Genomic DNA, 15,812 nt, shown 5'->3' on the forward strand with positions numbered 1-15,812 from the left:
TGGAGTTTTAATGTTGATGTTTTAAAGCACATGGTGACGTAAACAAGTCAGTCAGTGATCTACTACGACGTGAATTGTGTCCGGCTAATTCTTGTCATTGTTACCATGGAAACCGAGGGACATGATTAATATCTGGAGACTTGTTTAACAACGAATGTAACAGATGGATTAAACTACCACATCATCGTGACGTGAGGTTATTCTAAGCCTGAAGTAATAAAAATGTTTAAAAAAATAATAATAATATATAAATGTATTTAGATATAATTTTTCATACATTTAAAATGCAGCTCAAAGTGCTTTACAGTGTGAAATAAAAAAAACAGAAAAATAGTGAAACAAAAGACAAAAAGACATAAAAAAAGTCTAAAAATATATTTGAACAATAATAATAATTAAAACGTGCATACAAATAAAATAAACTATAATAATTAAAATCATGGAAAAAAATATGTAAAAGAAATAATAATGTTTAGGAATAGCCCTGAACTACAGGGCTTTCATTTTGACCATAAAAAAGGTTACATACTGCAGCTTTAAAGTAGGATATCACTTAGGACCCCCAAAGGTTCAAGGACAGCCCTGGTTACACCTCTCATTTTGACAAAAGAAAAAAAAAGGTTATGTACAGCAGCTTTAAAGTAACATGCATATTACTAAGGGCCCAAAAGGTTGAGAAATAACCCTGGCTACACCTTTAATTTTTAACAATCCTTTACATACTGCAGCTTTAAAAAAAAAAAAAAAAAAAAGATGTGACTTAAGGTCCTCAAAGTTTCATAAATTACTCTGACTACACCTTTAATTTTGAAACAGAAGGTTGCATACTGCAGCTTTATTAAATAATAATAATAATAATAATAATAATAATAATAATAATGTATATAAGTGCATACAAATAAAATTAATCATTAAAATAATGAATAAGAATCAGAATCAGCTTTTATTGCCAAATGTGCTCACACACACACAAGGAATTTGACTTGGTATTAAGCTTCCAGAACACACATACCAGTAAGATGGCAAGACATATAATAATAAAATTTACAAGTAATAATAATAATATGAGAGAATATCTAACACTGTACAGTAGAGACAATAGGCTTAAATGGAATAGATATATGTACAGATATAATACAGCTATGTGCAAGGGGAAGGCAATAGCAGAAGCATTAAGGATATGTGTACAGGTAGTATAGTAAAGAATGAATTTACATATTGTACAAAAAATTGTATCTGCAGAGAGGTAATACGCTAAGAAGGACCTAAAGGTAGTTAACTGTTGATGAGGGAAATGGCTTGTGGGAAAAAGCTGTTCTTGTGCCTGGTTGTTCTAGTGGTCAGTGCTCTGAGGCGCCGGCTGGTGCGAGGTGTGTGAAATGATTTTACCTGCCCGTTTCTTCACTCTGGATGAGTATAGGTCCTGTGGGGTGAGTAGGGGAGCACCAATAATCCTCTCAGCTGTTCCGACTGTCCGTTGAAGTCTTCTTATATCTGGTAGCTGAACCAAACCAGATAGTAATTGAGGTGCACAGAACAGACTCGATGACAGCTGAGCAGAATTGGGTCAGCAGCTCCTGTGGCAGGTTGAACTTCCTCAGTTCGTGAAGGAAGTACAATCTCTGCTGGGCCTTTTTCAAGATGGAGTCTATGTGGGACTCCCACTTCAGGTCCTGTGAGATAGTAGAGCCCAGGAACCTGAAGGACTCCACGGTGGCGACAGTGCTGTCCAGTATGGTGAGTGGGGGCAGTGCCGGGGTTCCTCCTGAAGTCCACTATCATCTCCACTGTTGTGAGCGTCTTCAGCTCCAGGTTGTTTAGACTGCACCAGACAGCCAGCTGCTCAACCTCCCTTCTGTATGCAGACTCATCACCGTCCTGGATGAGGTCAGTGACTGCGGTGTCATCTACAAACTTCAGGAGCTTAACAGAGGTGTCTGAGGAGGTGCAGTCATTTGTGTAGAGGGAGAATAGTAGTGGGGAGAGCACACATCCCTGAGGAGCACCAGTGCTGACTGAGCAGGTGCTCGATGTGAATTTTCCCAGCCTCACTAGCTGCTGCCTGTCTGTCAGGAAGTTGGTGATCCACTGACAGATGGAGGTGGACACAGACAGCTGTGTTCGTTTGGTCGGGAGGAGATGCGTAATGTAAAAGTAATGTAAAATGTAAAGTAATGTAAAAGTCTTTCTAATAATAAAAGTTAGTTCAAAAACAATATGTTTTAGCAGTTTTGGTTTTTTTTAATCAGAATTAGATAGAGCCTGACAAATCTTCGGTGCATAAAAACAAAATGCAAACTCTTTTTCAGTTTGAGGCATGGAATATGAAGAAGGTGAGCATTCGATGATCTTAAGGCTAAACCATTTAGAGATTTAAGACTTTTACAGTCATTTCTAAAGCCGTTCTGGTGAGGGTAGAACTGGTTTCATGTCTTGTTTTCTAGTGGTGTGTTAATATTATCACTGCTAAGGTTTGCACAAGTTCTAGTTTATTTATGTTAGTATTAGGAAATATAGTGAGAAGTGCAATACAGTGGTCATGATGAGAAAAGAAAAAAACCCAGCATGGTGGTTGTTGGTTTATTAATTAATACTTTGGGGAAGTTTGAGTGAGCTACCTCGCCTGGCCACATCTATACCATGTGGTTACTTTTCTGCGAAACTGCATTCCTCATCTACATGACCTATCACAAACTCCCACACCATATGTGGACATGTCTGTGTTAAGATGGTATGCTCCTGCTGTAGTTACTAGCTGCTTCTAGTTAGGTGTGTACCCCAAATTTCCAAAAACATGCCTGTTAGATGGACTCTAGGTCTAAATGAATGAGTGAGTGTGTGTGTGTACTCCTGCCCAGAGCCTCCTGATCCACAGGACCACGAAAAAGCCATTACTGAAGAGAAAGAAGCGAACTATTCTGTTGTCTGTCATCATTCAGGACTAAATAAATCATATAAACTCTACTCTGATCTTCTGTCCTGACATTTCTAACACACCCACCAATATTCAGCAAGATATTACAAAAGACATTACAAAACTGTGATTAACTATTTAACAGCAAAATTATATTAATGTTTTGAGCGCAAACCCACTCGTACTGGACATCCTTATCATTTTTTAATGATTTTATATCCTTATTTTTAATTATCTAATCAAGAATTTCTATGGAGTTGAACACAAAATGAACATTTATCTATCTATCTATCCATCTATCTATCTATCTATACCACAGCAGTATTGAATTCTCCATTCTGATTGGTCAGAAGGTGTTGACTAATTTTCTCTAACAACAGCTCTGACAATAGTGCAGGTTTATATTAATGCACTCGTTCTAATACGTTCTTGTTTCTATAGTAACAGCTCTTTCACTTCTTTGGTAAAGTTTTCTGTAAAGAGACTTTAAGTGTCCAGACATCTTCAGGACAGAGGAGTTTACACTACATTGTGGTTTCTCTGACATATAAGCTGTGGTTTTTTTTCTCTTGTTAACATTAAGAGAGAGAAAGAGAGACTGGTGAGGTCATGGCTGTTTATAGCTGCTATAACGTAAGTGAGAACAGGAGCTAACTTTTCTCACTGACGTTCCATGACAAAAAAAAAACAAAAAAAACATGACATTGTTCTTTAATAAATGAAGATAAACTTGCCAAATCACTGCAGTAAAAGAGGAATATAACACTTAAAGAGGTTATTGGAAAATAATCAGCTTCAGATGGTCACCGTGACTCTGCTTCATCAGACCACCCTGTTGTTGATTATTTTGCTATAATTGCACAACACAGAGTGTTCTTTGACTAACCACAACATCATCCTTTAATCTCGGACTTGGATCTGCTGCCCTGAAGTTTATTTAGTGAGTGTGTGAGTCATCTTAACACAGACTCTCTGAAAAAGTTTGTGTTTTAGTGGAATGTGATCCAAACACGCACACTTCCATCCTCAGGATCAGCCAGGCCAGTTGTATCAGTGCAGTCTGAAAGCAGGACTGAAACTGAGGTGTGATTCACTCACACTGTGGAAGTTCACTGAGCTGTAAAGTGACTCAGGTGAGCTCCATGAACCAGGGATACAAATGACTCTCCCACTGGATCCTGAAGCCCATAAATGGAAACTCTTTCTCCGTTTGGTGGAAGTTCCAGCGCACTCATGACGTCACGACATGGCCCTCATGGCCCCCCTACAGGGTTGCCAGATATTTTTTGCCTTTTCACTCTGCAGATAGTACTAGGTAATGCATACAAATACATCATGATTTCAACATGTAATGTTATTTTACCTCAGATGGTCTCAGATGAGTTTGAGTTTTGATACATAGTATATACAGTTTTTAGTGGTTTTAATGAAAGTGCATCTATGATACTGTATAACAAAAATATATGAAAAAAACAGTAATTAATTTATTGATGTACAACACCAAAGACTTTCTTTTTTTCTTTCTTTTTTCTTTCTTTCTTTAGACTGTTCAATTTACATATCATCGGCCTGTTTATTGTTTGTTTGTTCGTTTGTTTCAATGGCCAAAAGACTATTAAAATCATTATAACCAGACTATTATTTGTTTATTTGTTGTTGTTTTTCTCTGTATATATTTATTATTCTAGTGTCCATATGACAATTAAAAATCTATATAATCAGATTTATTTGTTTATTTGTTGTTAGGTTGTTTAATGCCCATGTGACTGTTAAAATCAATATATAAATATACTATTGTTTGTTTACATTTTAATTCCTATAAATATATGATAATTTGCATATAATCTGCCTGTTTATTTTTATTTCTTTATTCATTCATTCATTCATTCGTTCATTCAGTGCCCAAAACACTATTAAAATCTCCATAATCAGATTATTATTGGTTGGTTCTTTCTTTGTTTCTTTGTTGTTGTTTTTTATGTGACTATTAAAATCGATATCATCAGATTTTTTTTTTAAAGCCTAACTCTAATTATTCATTTATTTATTCAATGCAAATTCAGCAGAAAAACAAAAGATTCATTAGGCGATTCTTCCATTCTGGCAACCCTGACGCTATTTACTGCTGGGAGCGCACGACGTCGCGAGCCGCTAACTTGCGCAGTGATTGGCTGAAGCCGCAGCCGTTTCTCTGTTCTGTGATTGGATGAATCCACCCACGCTCATTAATTATTCATTAACTTCTCTCGAGCGCCCCAAGGACGAAAGTTAGCGCGACACCTGACCGCATCCCCGTCAACATGGAGCTGAGGAAGCGCGCGCTGCTGCTGCCGCTGGTTTTACTGGGTGAGTGTTTCTACATTTCAGACACTTTAAACCACAGAAGAGTCCAGAAAAAGTCCACACTCCAGGTTTACAGTGTGGTTTACACATGACTGGGTTTAGATTATAAGGTGATGTGATCCACCTGCGCTTAGGATAATGAATGTTTACAGTCACGCGCGTGTATACAGAGGTGTCCGGATTACTGTGTGTGTGTGTGTGTGTGTGTGTGTGTGTTATAATAGAAGTATGGAACTGTAGATCCATGTGTAGAAAAACTGCCTGTCGTGTCAAAATTGCTCGCAGGTTTAACTTTCTCTAGACTTTGATCAGAGACACGCCTCCTTTTCAATTGTTAACATTCAAAAAAAATGTATTTACATTCTGTGCAGTGCGCGTGTGTCAATTCAGACATTTACAAACCACACAGATTTGCACTGAAGTGAATTAAAGTGAAATGAAATGAATTAAACAGTAACTTTAGGACACGATCTAAACCTGACAGCCTGTTGGTCTTGCCTAAAAAAAAAAAAAAAAATGTAGTTAATGCATGCACAAAAAAGTAATCAACTAAAAACAAAGTATTTTGCATATTCATTGCATCGTCATCGTCATTTGCATATCAAAACGTGTTGTGTGAAGATTTTCCAAAGACAAGCGAGTTTTATCCAAATAAAAATCATAACCTGATTTATTTCTTGTAGACAGTAAAAAGTTTTCTTTGGTCTTGTCATCACAAACTATTCACATATTTACAAAATTCTATCATTTCTATTAAGATAAAATGAAACAGTGTTAATGAGGAGTCGGGAAATATACACTAAGGAAATGCTTACAGATGATAACTCACCTTTTTATATTTTGTAAAATCACGAAAGAGAGCATGTAATGAAGAATGCCCAAGTGGACAAACAAAGGTGATCAGTGATTGTTTTTTCAGAAGAATGGTGATGGGAAAATGGTGATCAGTGATTGGTCATTGGGAAGAATGGTTATCGGTGATTGGTTGTTGGGAACAGTGGTGATCAGTGATTGGTCATTGAGAAGAATGGTGATTGCTGGTTGGTTTTTGGGAAGAATGGTGATTGGTTGTTGGTAACAGTGGTGATCAGTGATTGGTTGTTGGGAACAGTGGTGATCAGTGATTGGTTATTGGGAACAGTGGTGATCAGTGATTGGTTGTTGGGAACAGTGGTGATCAGTGATTGGTCATTGGGAAGAATGGTTATCGGTGATTGGTTGTTGGGAACAATGGCGAATGGTTGTTGGGAAAAATGGTGATCAGTGATTGGTTGTTGGGAACAGTGGTGATCGGTGATTGGTTGTTGGGAACAGTGGTGATCAGTGATTGGTTGTTGGGAACAGTGGTGATCAGTGATTGGTTTAGTGATCAGTGATTGGAGGAGTTAACTCTGCGGGTTCCCGGTAACATGACAAGCTTTTTGTCTTATTAACTTGGAGGGAGTGAATAAAGAGAGGCTGGTGAAGGAACTAATGCTTCTAGCTGTTATAACATAAGGAACTAACTTGTTTAGCAGACCTTCCACAATATTAAATGTAACTATAGATAGAGAAAAAAGTATAACATGTTCATTAATAAATAAATAACCGTAATTATTGGCAAACTGCTCTGTTACATGAAGAATAAAACAATTCAACTTAACAGTAACTTCACCACAGCATTACAGAGTGTATTATTCCTTATTGCTTCACAGTTCTTTTGTTTTGAAGACAAACTGATAAAATAATATAGAGGGGGATGCAAACTTATGTACTCAGCTGTATCATGTCCTGACTCTGTAGTGTTTGTGTACTCGAACATGTCGTAGTTGTAAACAGTCCAGACTGCTGAGCTAAAGTGGGTTAGCCGGCTTATTGGCCATAAAGCAGCCAGTGAACTGGAACTGTATTGGAACTGAATGAGCAGCATTAGACCATCTGACCTCTCTCTCTCTCTCTCTCTCTCTCTCTCTTGCTCTCTCTTTCTCTATATCTCTTCCTGTCTCTGACTCTCTCTGTATCTCTTCCTGTCTTTCCCTCTGTCTGTTTGACCCTCTGCCTGACCCTTCCATTGCATTCCCTCTCTCATATCCCCAGTTTAATCTCAGCTCTGTCTTTTCTCCAAAGTCCTGCCGCACCCCTTCTCTCTCTCTCTCTCTCTCTCTCTCTCTCTCTCTCTCTCTCTTTTGCTCTCCCTCTCAGTGTTTAAGGGTCTGTTTGTCTACTGGCTATGTGTATCTGTTCCAGCCTCAAGTTCTGGTCTTTACCAGTGACAGTTTATCGAATGGGTACATGTGTGGCCTCAGTGTCACTTTCAGTTCACTTTTTTCTCACATTTTTTTCCTTCCTATGTCAGTTTGCAGTTTAAAGCTGCGGTGATGAGGTGTTCTAACGCCGCTGCCATCTTTACACCGTAGACGATCACACACTCCTGGGCAAAAAATGACAAATATGAAGCTTTTAATGGTCTTAACAAAAATTCATTGGTGAGAAAATGAGCAGGAATGAAACAGATGCACTCCTGAGAGCTTCTGCTGGTTTACTGTTACTGCAGTGAACTGTTTGTCTGGGGAAAACAGGGAAATTCACTTCTATAGTCTTCTTGTACGCAAAGGTAAAATCATGTTAATGATTCAAATATTTGATCTAAAATTCAAACTAACATGTCTGGGTGTACAAAATTTTCCAAAAATATCTTCTGGGATGCTTTTTTTCTGCAAAGATTAGTCATTATTTGGTTATCATCAGTCCACACCTGATGCAGCCATCAAGAGCCACAAGGCTTAAACATTTAGAGAAATCAAAGGGGAAAGCTCTCGCATACTAAACTCCTTTATATATTTGTTTCATTCTTGCTCATTTCCTGACTTTCCTGATTTGCTTAATATTTTGCTATTTTGGCCCAATTCTTTGCCCAGGAGTGTACAAGTGTAAAATCATGTCACAAGGTCTCTGAAATCATTCTTGTGAAAGACAAGCCAATCGGGTATAATTATTCAAAACAATTATTACAGCATATTGATGTTATTATTATTATTATTAAGACACACCTCTCTAAATTTAGTGTGCTGAGACAGCAATTAATATACATGTTGCTTCATTGTGTTTTTAATTTTCCATAATGTCCCACTTCAGAAACCCCTGTTTTGCCATATTCTGGTTTAGTTTTTGTCCTGTTAGTGTTGCTGTATTCTTTCTGTACAGACTGTTTCAGTGAGAAAGTACTTGCATGTCCATTTCTAAAACATTTCTGATGGCACTACTTTTAATGTAAAGCTGTTTAAACAAAATGACTAGCTCATAATTCTTGAGGCTCTCCAAAAGCGAACAAACACGATGTATACAAAAACAAACATAAATGATTGATTGTCTTTCACAATGTTTTGAACAAGAATGTAAAAGACTTAAAACTTTACCTGAAGTGACTAAACCCGATGTGTATCATTAACTTGTTGATATGGAGTGTGTTTACTCCAGAGAGACAGTCAAGGCTTATCGTAGATTGGATGCTTATGATTATTTTCTTAAAAAGGTGGGAAATATTTGCTCTTATGATGCTCATGGTGCCTGATCCATCCTGATGCCCTACTTCTGGTTGGTGTTCTCATTGGTTGGAGATGACTCGCTGCTGCTGGGGGTGGCCCCACATGGACAGCCTGAAGATCATTGAGAGTGCTGGGGATGGTGCCGCTTGGGGGCCGTGGAGATGGCCTTGGACTGCAGTTCATATGGACAGTTGTGCTGTGGTGGCTTTGGGGCTGCGGTTTGCCGCGAGCAGTTTTTCACTCAGGACTCCATCAGTGGACAGTGGATAGGTTCGACAAAACACACTTCATGTGAAAACTGTAATCAATTTCCTTGTTACACAATTGCACTATTTGACCATGTAGTACAAAGTTATAGAAGGGATTTATTTATAATCGCACTATCCATCTCTTTATAATCCATTTATTTATAATCGCACTATTACCCAGATGAGGATGGGTTCCCTTTTGAGTCTGGTTCCTCTCAAGGTTTCTTCTCATATCTGTTAGTTTTTTCTAACCACTGTCGCCTCTGGCTTGCTCGTTAGGGATAAATTCATACATTTACAATTTATATCCTGAATGAATTTATTTCTGTAAAGCTGCTTTGTGGCAATGTTGTTTGTTAAATTGTTAAAAGCGCTATACAAATAAAATTGAATTGAATTAAATCATACTCAGCAGGTTCCTTGCTATGAAGGAAGGGGAAGTTGCGAGCATGCTGTGCGTGTTTGTCTGGGCGAGTTAGCTAGCTAGCTGGTTAGCTGCTTGTCTGGTAAATGAATGCATTACACAGTTGAATATTCACATGATGAAGATACAGCATGCAGCTCGGACTGATCTCTGGTTTTAAGCCTGTTGACCCTGATACGATTTGCTCATGGCTTCTGCAACAATGCTGCCTTTCATAGAAGTTGAGCTAAAATGAGTGCTTCAGCTCCTGGAGTTTCTAGTGTAGTATCCAGTCGTCTCTAGTCACTGCAGGAATCTGAGGGTTGCACTGTTCCTAGTCTCTTGGAAATTGATACTTTCATTTCTGAAAGCAAGTTTGTTCCTGGCGTGAGGGACCATCCAGCAACTGAACAACAACAGGGTCCTAATTTTAATTTGGACTTCCTGTCAGAAAAAAGCTACCAGTCACAGGAAAAGTGGTGCTAAATTTTTTTAATGATTTGACTGATTACCGGTATGTTCTGGGAACAGTGACATCACTTCCTGCACTTATGAATATTTGTTTGAAAAGGCATATAAGTTTCATCACAAACTGGAGTGTTTTATAGTCCTGAAAATGTTCCTCCTGTACTACACTGTCCTGTTTATTTCTATTCATATGTGTGTTATGTGTATATGTGTGTGTGTGTGTGTGGTGTTTTTTCACTTTTTCTCCCTAATTTGGTCTTGGCAAATTCCCACCAGCTCTTCCCTATCATACAACAGCAAGCAAGCAGGAAGCTTGAAGGCTAACACGTGCTTCCTCCAAGACATGTGAAGTCAGCCAACTGCATTTTTTTTTAGAACTGTTACTCATGCTACGTGACAGCGCTGCGTAACACACTCAGAACAAAGCGCTATCTGCCCTCTTCCACATACATGAACTCAGAGATGCCCATGATTGGCTAGTGTCGATGTGATTGACAGGGGAGAGAGAATATGATAGAGAAGATGCCCTTGCCATCCTAAGAGCACAAACAGTTTTGTTCCGCAGATGGCTGTGGCGTCTTAGGTCCTGTTCGCACCCAGCATTAACGTGTCCTGGGTGATCGGATCATCGGCTGAGAGATGCATAGGCGTTCACAGCTGACATTAACATGCAGACCACCTGTGATCGGATTTCTTGCATTGTTTCCACTGGAGAAAGGCTGTCACACACCTTTATTACATCAGTCTTCCACTGCATTTATTTTCAGGTAGATATGTCCCACGAATCCTATCTCATGTAGCTGTATACACTGTTTCAAACATTTGAGTCGTGTGGTCTGCTAACGAAACTTAGAAATGAATGAGAGATGAGACGAGGAATGAAGCCATGAAAAGCAGCCGCTTTCGTCTCTGCTGTTATAGCCTCGCCTTTATCCATTAGCCTAGCGGCAGAGTGCTACAGTTCAGCGCCATTTCCAAACAGTTTTGTACTGATTACATATTTTCCGGTGGTCGCTCCTTCGTTGCTGTCTGGGATGTACTGAAATGCATACATGTTCACACTACAAATGCGATGTGGCCGTATGCATCCCAGACCACCTCCGAATGTGGTTTGAGTGATCGGATCACAATGCATCTAGAAAAACAACTGACCCCGTTCACACCTGTACTTGATTCTGTCCACTTGTGATCTGATCACTCAGGATGCATGTTAGTACCAGGTGTGAACAGGGCCTTAGGGATTCGATCTCGCCCTCTCCACATGATAGGGTGAACGTTTTTCTGTTGAGTCACTCAGGAGCCCCTGTGTGTGGTGTTTTGACTCAATGTCAAAAAAAATTGCGAAGTGACCATAAAATGTTTTCTTTTGTTCTGCTGCAACATGCACAATCCCCACCTGAAACCTGCAAAACTGCACATTTTAAAGCATTTCAAAGCTGAATTTCAGCCTAAGTGTGGTTTGTGTTTCTGCTTTCCTCAGCTTAACTTTCCTCAACTTATCCCAACTTGTCCCAAAAACAGACTTCAGCTATACACGGTGTGTTAAACTGCTTACAGAGACAAGAGGACAGGATCAAGCCTGTCAGACGTCAGCATGTTGCAGGATGTGTGGAATGTCTGCAAATGTTTCCTATAATCTTGATGACGTGTTAAATCTCAGTGGTGGATTTGGATAGAAGTTATTAAAGGTATGACTTTTTTTCCCCCTCAAATGAACTGGATTAGCCAGGACATGTTCAGTGTCTAATGCTCTTTAGTTTTGCACTAACAAGTAATAGAAGGTCTTTTCTTTTTCTTTATTCAGACAACATCATCTTTAAAAAAAAAAGAGCTGGAAGATGCTCTAATTGCACATTAATCTTCATGTTGCTTCTGGCAATGATATAAAACTGCACGAAGTTTAAAAAAAAAGGTTTGTGTTCATCTACTAAGAAGGCAAGTGTAAAGCTAAACATGATGCTACCACCACCATGATTCACAGTGAGGATGGTGTGCACAGGGTTACAGGCAGTGCCAAATGCAGCGATTTGTTCCAAGGCCAAAAAGTTTAATTTGGTCTCAACAGACCTGGCCAGAATTTTTTTTCTTTTTAAGACTTTAATGCAGTTTTTTTATGAATAAAAATTATACATGTTATTTTTAAATATAAAAAAAAGAAAATATATATCATGCTACATATCATATATCGTAGAAATGAACAGTGATTTGATATTTTTGTCACATTGCCCACCCCTAGTGTACAGTCTGTATACACATTAAAAGAGTCCTGAAGTGTGTGTGTGTAGCTTATGTATAACTGCTACACAGACGTTTATGTGACCCGTAATCCATTAAGCGCTCTTGTCTTATATAATCTGTGCTATTCGAAATAATTCTTTCCGATATGGTGCGTCTGCATGCAGTCGTGATTGTGTTGGAATTTCCAGTCACGGCCTAAACTTCCTGGTTTATCTTCCAAGGAATTGTTTAATTATTCACGTGAATGTAGAGACGTCTAGACAGCTGTGAATGAGCGTTGTGCAAAAAGTCCCTCTCGATGAAGCATGAGTACTGTGGGAGGAAAAAGATCATTTTTGTGGCTCCTGTTTGTTCCTGTGTTGTTTCTGAGATCTTGAGGAGATTGAGATGTTTGTTAAGAGGACGTGAGCTCGAATGGAATTTGTTCTGAAGATTTTATACAAAGAGACGTACAAGTGATGCAGAATTCAGTCCAAACTTTAAGCTGTTGAAAGAGCGGCTAGTTATATGAATGATTCACTAATTCATCAAAAAATCATCATGTCCTCAGCAATACGTTTAATTATTTCATAGACTGGTGTTGCATTTGTGTGCATCTGTGGCTGTTTGTGTGTATGTGTGTGTGGATGTGCGCTTGAGAGAGTTTGTGCCATTTAAATGCTGTGGAGTGTGTGCATGTGTATGTTTGAAAGTTTGAGCCATTTGGATGCTGCGGAGTGACTGCGTGTGCATGCGTGTGTGTGTGTGTGTGCGCGCGCGCGCACCTGTGGGTGTGTGTTGGAGATTAATCAGAATGGGTCTTGATCTTTGTGGTGCTCTGTGTGTGTGTGTGTGTGTGTGTGTGTGTGTGTGTGTGAGTTTGAGCCATGTGGATACTGTGGCGATATATGTGTGTATATATATATAGATTGCGTATTACATATGTAACATGAACAAAGTGTTTGTATTAATGCGCTTATTCTAATTCGGTATTGTTTCTATAGTAACAGCGTCCTCCCATTAAAACGCAGAGCAGTTGAATGTACAAGAAAACGCAAAAGAAGCACGGCGTCTCAGAGTGTCTGTCAGCACTGTGTTGGGGGCTGCAAAGGACATTTTCACGCAACAGCGCGATATTGCATTGAGATATTCGATCATTTGATTTGCTAAAATATTTAACTCTCGCCAAGAGTGATGTAGAAATGTATCTGTATTATTCATTTCTGAATTTAGAACCATTTCAGTGCCGCATTAGAATGAAATTTTAGGGGAAGCGGGACTTCAAATGTCGTCTTAAAGCAATCACCTGTGGTTTGTGTCTTGTGTAATGTGTGTGTGCGTAATGTGCGCGTGGGTAATGTGTGTGTGTGTGTGTGTGTGCATGCGAGTGTGTGTGTGTGTGTGTGTGTGTGTGTTTGCTTCTCCAGATTAAGTTTTCTAAAAGTGATTATCTGTGTGTATCTTTCTGTTGTGTGTGTGTGTGTGTGTTTCTGAATTTTAGGTCAGATAAAGTGGTTATCATCTGTGTGAGTGTGTGTCTCTCTATAGGTTGGTTTACTGTGGTGTGTGTGTGTGTGTGTGCGCGTGTTTAAGCAGGTTAGATCTTGAAACTGATTATTATCTGTGTGTGTGTGTGTGTCTAGCTTCAGGTTGGTTTCTATTGTGTTTATGGGTCTGTGGTCTGCATGATGGGTCTTGCTCTTTTTTTTGTCTATGTGTCTTGTGTAACTGTGTGTGTGTGTGTGTGTGTGTGTGTGCAGGTTGGTGTATTGAACACTCTGAGGGATTTAACGTTGGAACATCAGGAGCCAAAATTTTCTCGGGCACGAAATCGGATGAGTTTGGATACACAGTGCAGCAATTCAGCAATCACCAGGGGAAATGGTAAGAACTGGGCGTGTATGTGTGTGTGTATGTGTGTGTGTATGTGTGTGTGTGAGTGTGTGTGTGTGTGTATGTGTGTGTGAGTGTTCTATATTAAATAATAAATTGCATATTTGTGTAAGACAGAAACAGAATGCTGACACTTTTGCCATCATCAAAAAAATCCAGATCCGATGAATATGCAAATCGGGGACGCCCCCCAAACCCACATGCCCCACCCCTTATTATGGAAAATCAGTGCTGCCTTGTCTGCATTTGTAATTTACATGCTTGTCACATGTTTAACACTAACTCAGATTTTCCAGTTTATAGATGCAAGAAGCCACACCCACTTCAGTGGGACCATCAGATACAAAGGCCACACCTCCCACATTAGGACTGACACACACAGGCCACACCTCCTTCATTAAGGCTAACAGAGAAGAAGTCACACATCCTTAATTGGAACTAACAGATACAGAGGCCACGCCTCCTCTACTAGGACTGACAGACTTCATTAAGACTGTCAGACAAGAAGCCACTCCTCTTTTATTAGGACTGACAGGCAAGAAGCCACACCTCCCTAGTTGGAACTAACAAGCACAGGGACCACGCCTCCTTAATTAAGACTGACAGGCACATAGGCCACACCTCCTTCACTTAGACTGAGGCACATAGGCCACACCCCCTTCACTTAGACTGAGGCACACAGGCCACGCCTCCTTTTCTTTTGACACAGACTTCATACCACAAATTGATAAGAAAAAGTTTAAACAGTATAAATAGCTGCTGTAGATAGTAATTCATGTCTATATAATACACTAATACTAATAGCTTCCTACTCCACACACACACACACACACATTTTTGAAAAACCTGCATGCATTGCATAGCTTCTTTATACAGAGCGTGCACCAGCACTTCCTCCTGCACTTCCTGTGTTGGTGTCTGCAGGCCGTAGATCCCTGCGGAGCGCAGTTCCTCTGGAATTTATCTCAGGAGAAGTGGGTTCCTTCCTTTCATTTACTTCACAAACAAATGCAGCGTCTCTGTTTCGGGCAGTGCCGTGGGTTTCTCAGCGTGCCAGCGGATGCAGCGTACAGAACGTGGACAATATTCAGAATACTGTTCCAGTGAAAAATTCCCTCCTACATGTCCAGGCTGCCTTGTTTTCCTGTGGTTTTGATGAAATCTTGGCAGAGCTTTGGATATCTCAGTGTGTTAGAGCACGAAATTTTGTCACATATTCCTAAGAAATTTTTTCAGATGCCTCTGTTTTTTTTTTTTGTTTTTTTTTTAAAGAGTGGAATAAACCACTGCAGTGACAGTTTTCACACTTTGACCACCTGTGCGCTCAAATTAATAACTCCTCCTTCACCGTGGCTGATGTTTACATAGGCCACACCTCCTTCACTATGGCTGATGTTTACATAGGCCACACCTCCTTCACCATGGCTGATGTTTACATAGGCCACACCTCTTTCACCATGGCTGATGTTTACATAGGCCACTCCTCCTTCACCGTGGCTGATGTTTACATAGGCCACACCTCTTTCACCGTGGCTGATGTTTACATAGGCCACTCCTCCTTCACCGTGGCTGATGTTTACATAGGCCACACCTCCTTCACCATGGCTGATGTTTACATAGGCCACTCCTCCTTCACCGTGGCTGATGTTTACATAGGCCACACCTCCTTCACCATGGCTGATGTTTACATAGGCCACACCTCTTTCACCGTGGCTGATGTTTACATAGGCCACTCCTCCTTCACCGTGGCTGATGTTTACATAGGCCACACCTCTTTCACTATGGCTGATGTTTACATAGGC

General features: G+C 39.7%; 1 protein-coding gene across 1 annotated transcript in view; it reads left to right on the forward strand.

The window, feature by feature from the left end:
• Window positions 1-5,113: 5,113 nt before the first annotated feature.
• Window positions 5,114-15,812, forward strand: part of itga2.2 (integrin, alpha 2 (CD49B, alpha 2 subunit of VLA-2 receptor), tandem duplicate 2) — a 47,511-nt gene continuing 36,812 nt past the window's right edge. Inside the window, exons 1-2 of the mRNA XM_034312574.2 lie at window positions 5,114-5,260; window positions 13,878-14,001. Of these exons, the coding sequence (XP_034168465.2) occupies window positions 5,215-5,260; window positions 13,878-14,001 (170 nt within the window). The 5' untranslated portion in view covers window positions 5,114-5,214. The remainder of the gene's footprint in view (window positions 5,261-13,877; window positions 14,002-15,812) is intronic.

The sequence above is a fragment of the Pangasianodon hypophthalmus genome, chromosome 17 (genome assembly GCF_027358585.1).
Source record: "Pangasianodon hypophthalmus isolate fPanHyp1 chromosome 17, fPanHyp1.pri, whole genome shotgun sequence".
Taxonomy (NCBI): Eukaryota; Metazoa; Chordata; class Actinopteri; order Siluriformes; family Pangasiidae; genus Pangasianodon; species Pangasianodon hypophthalmus.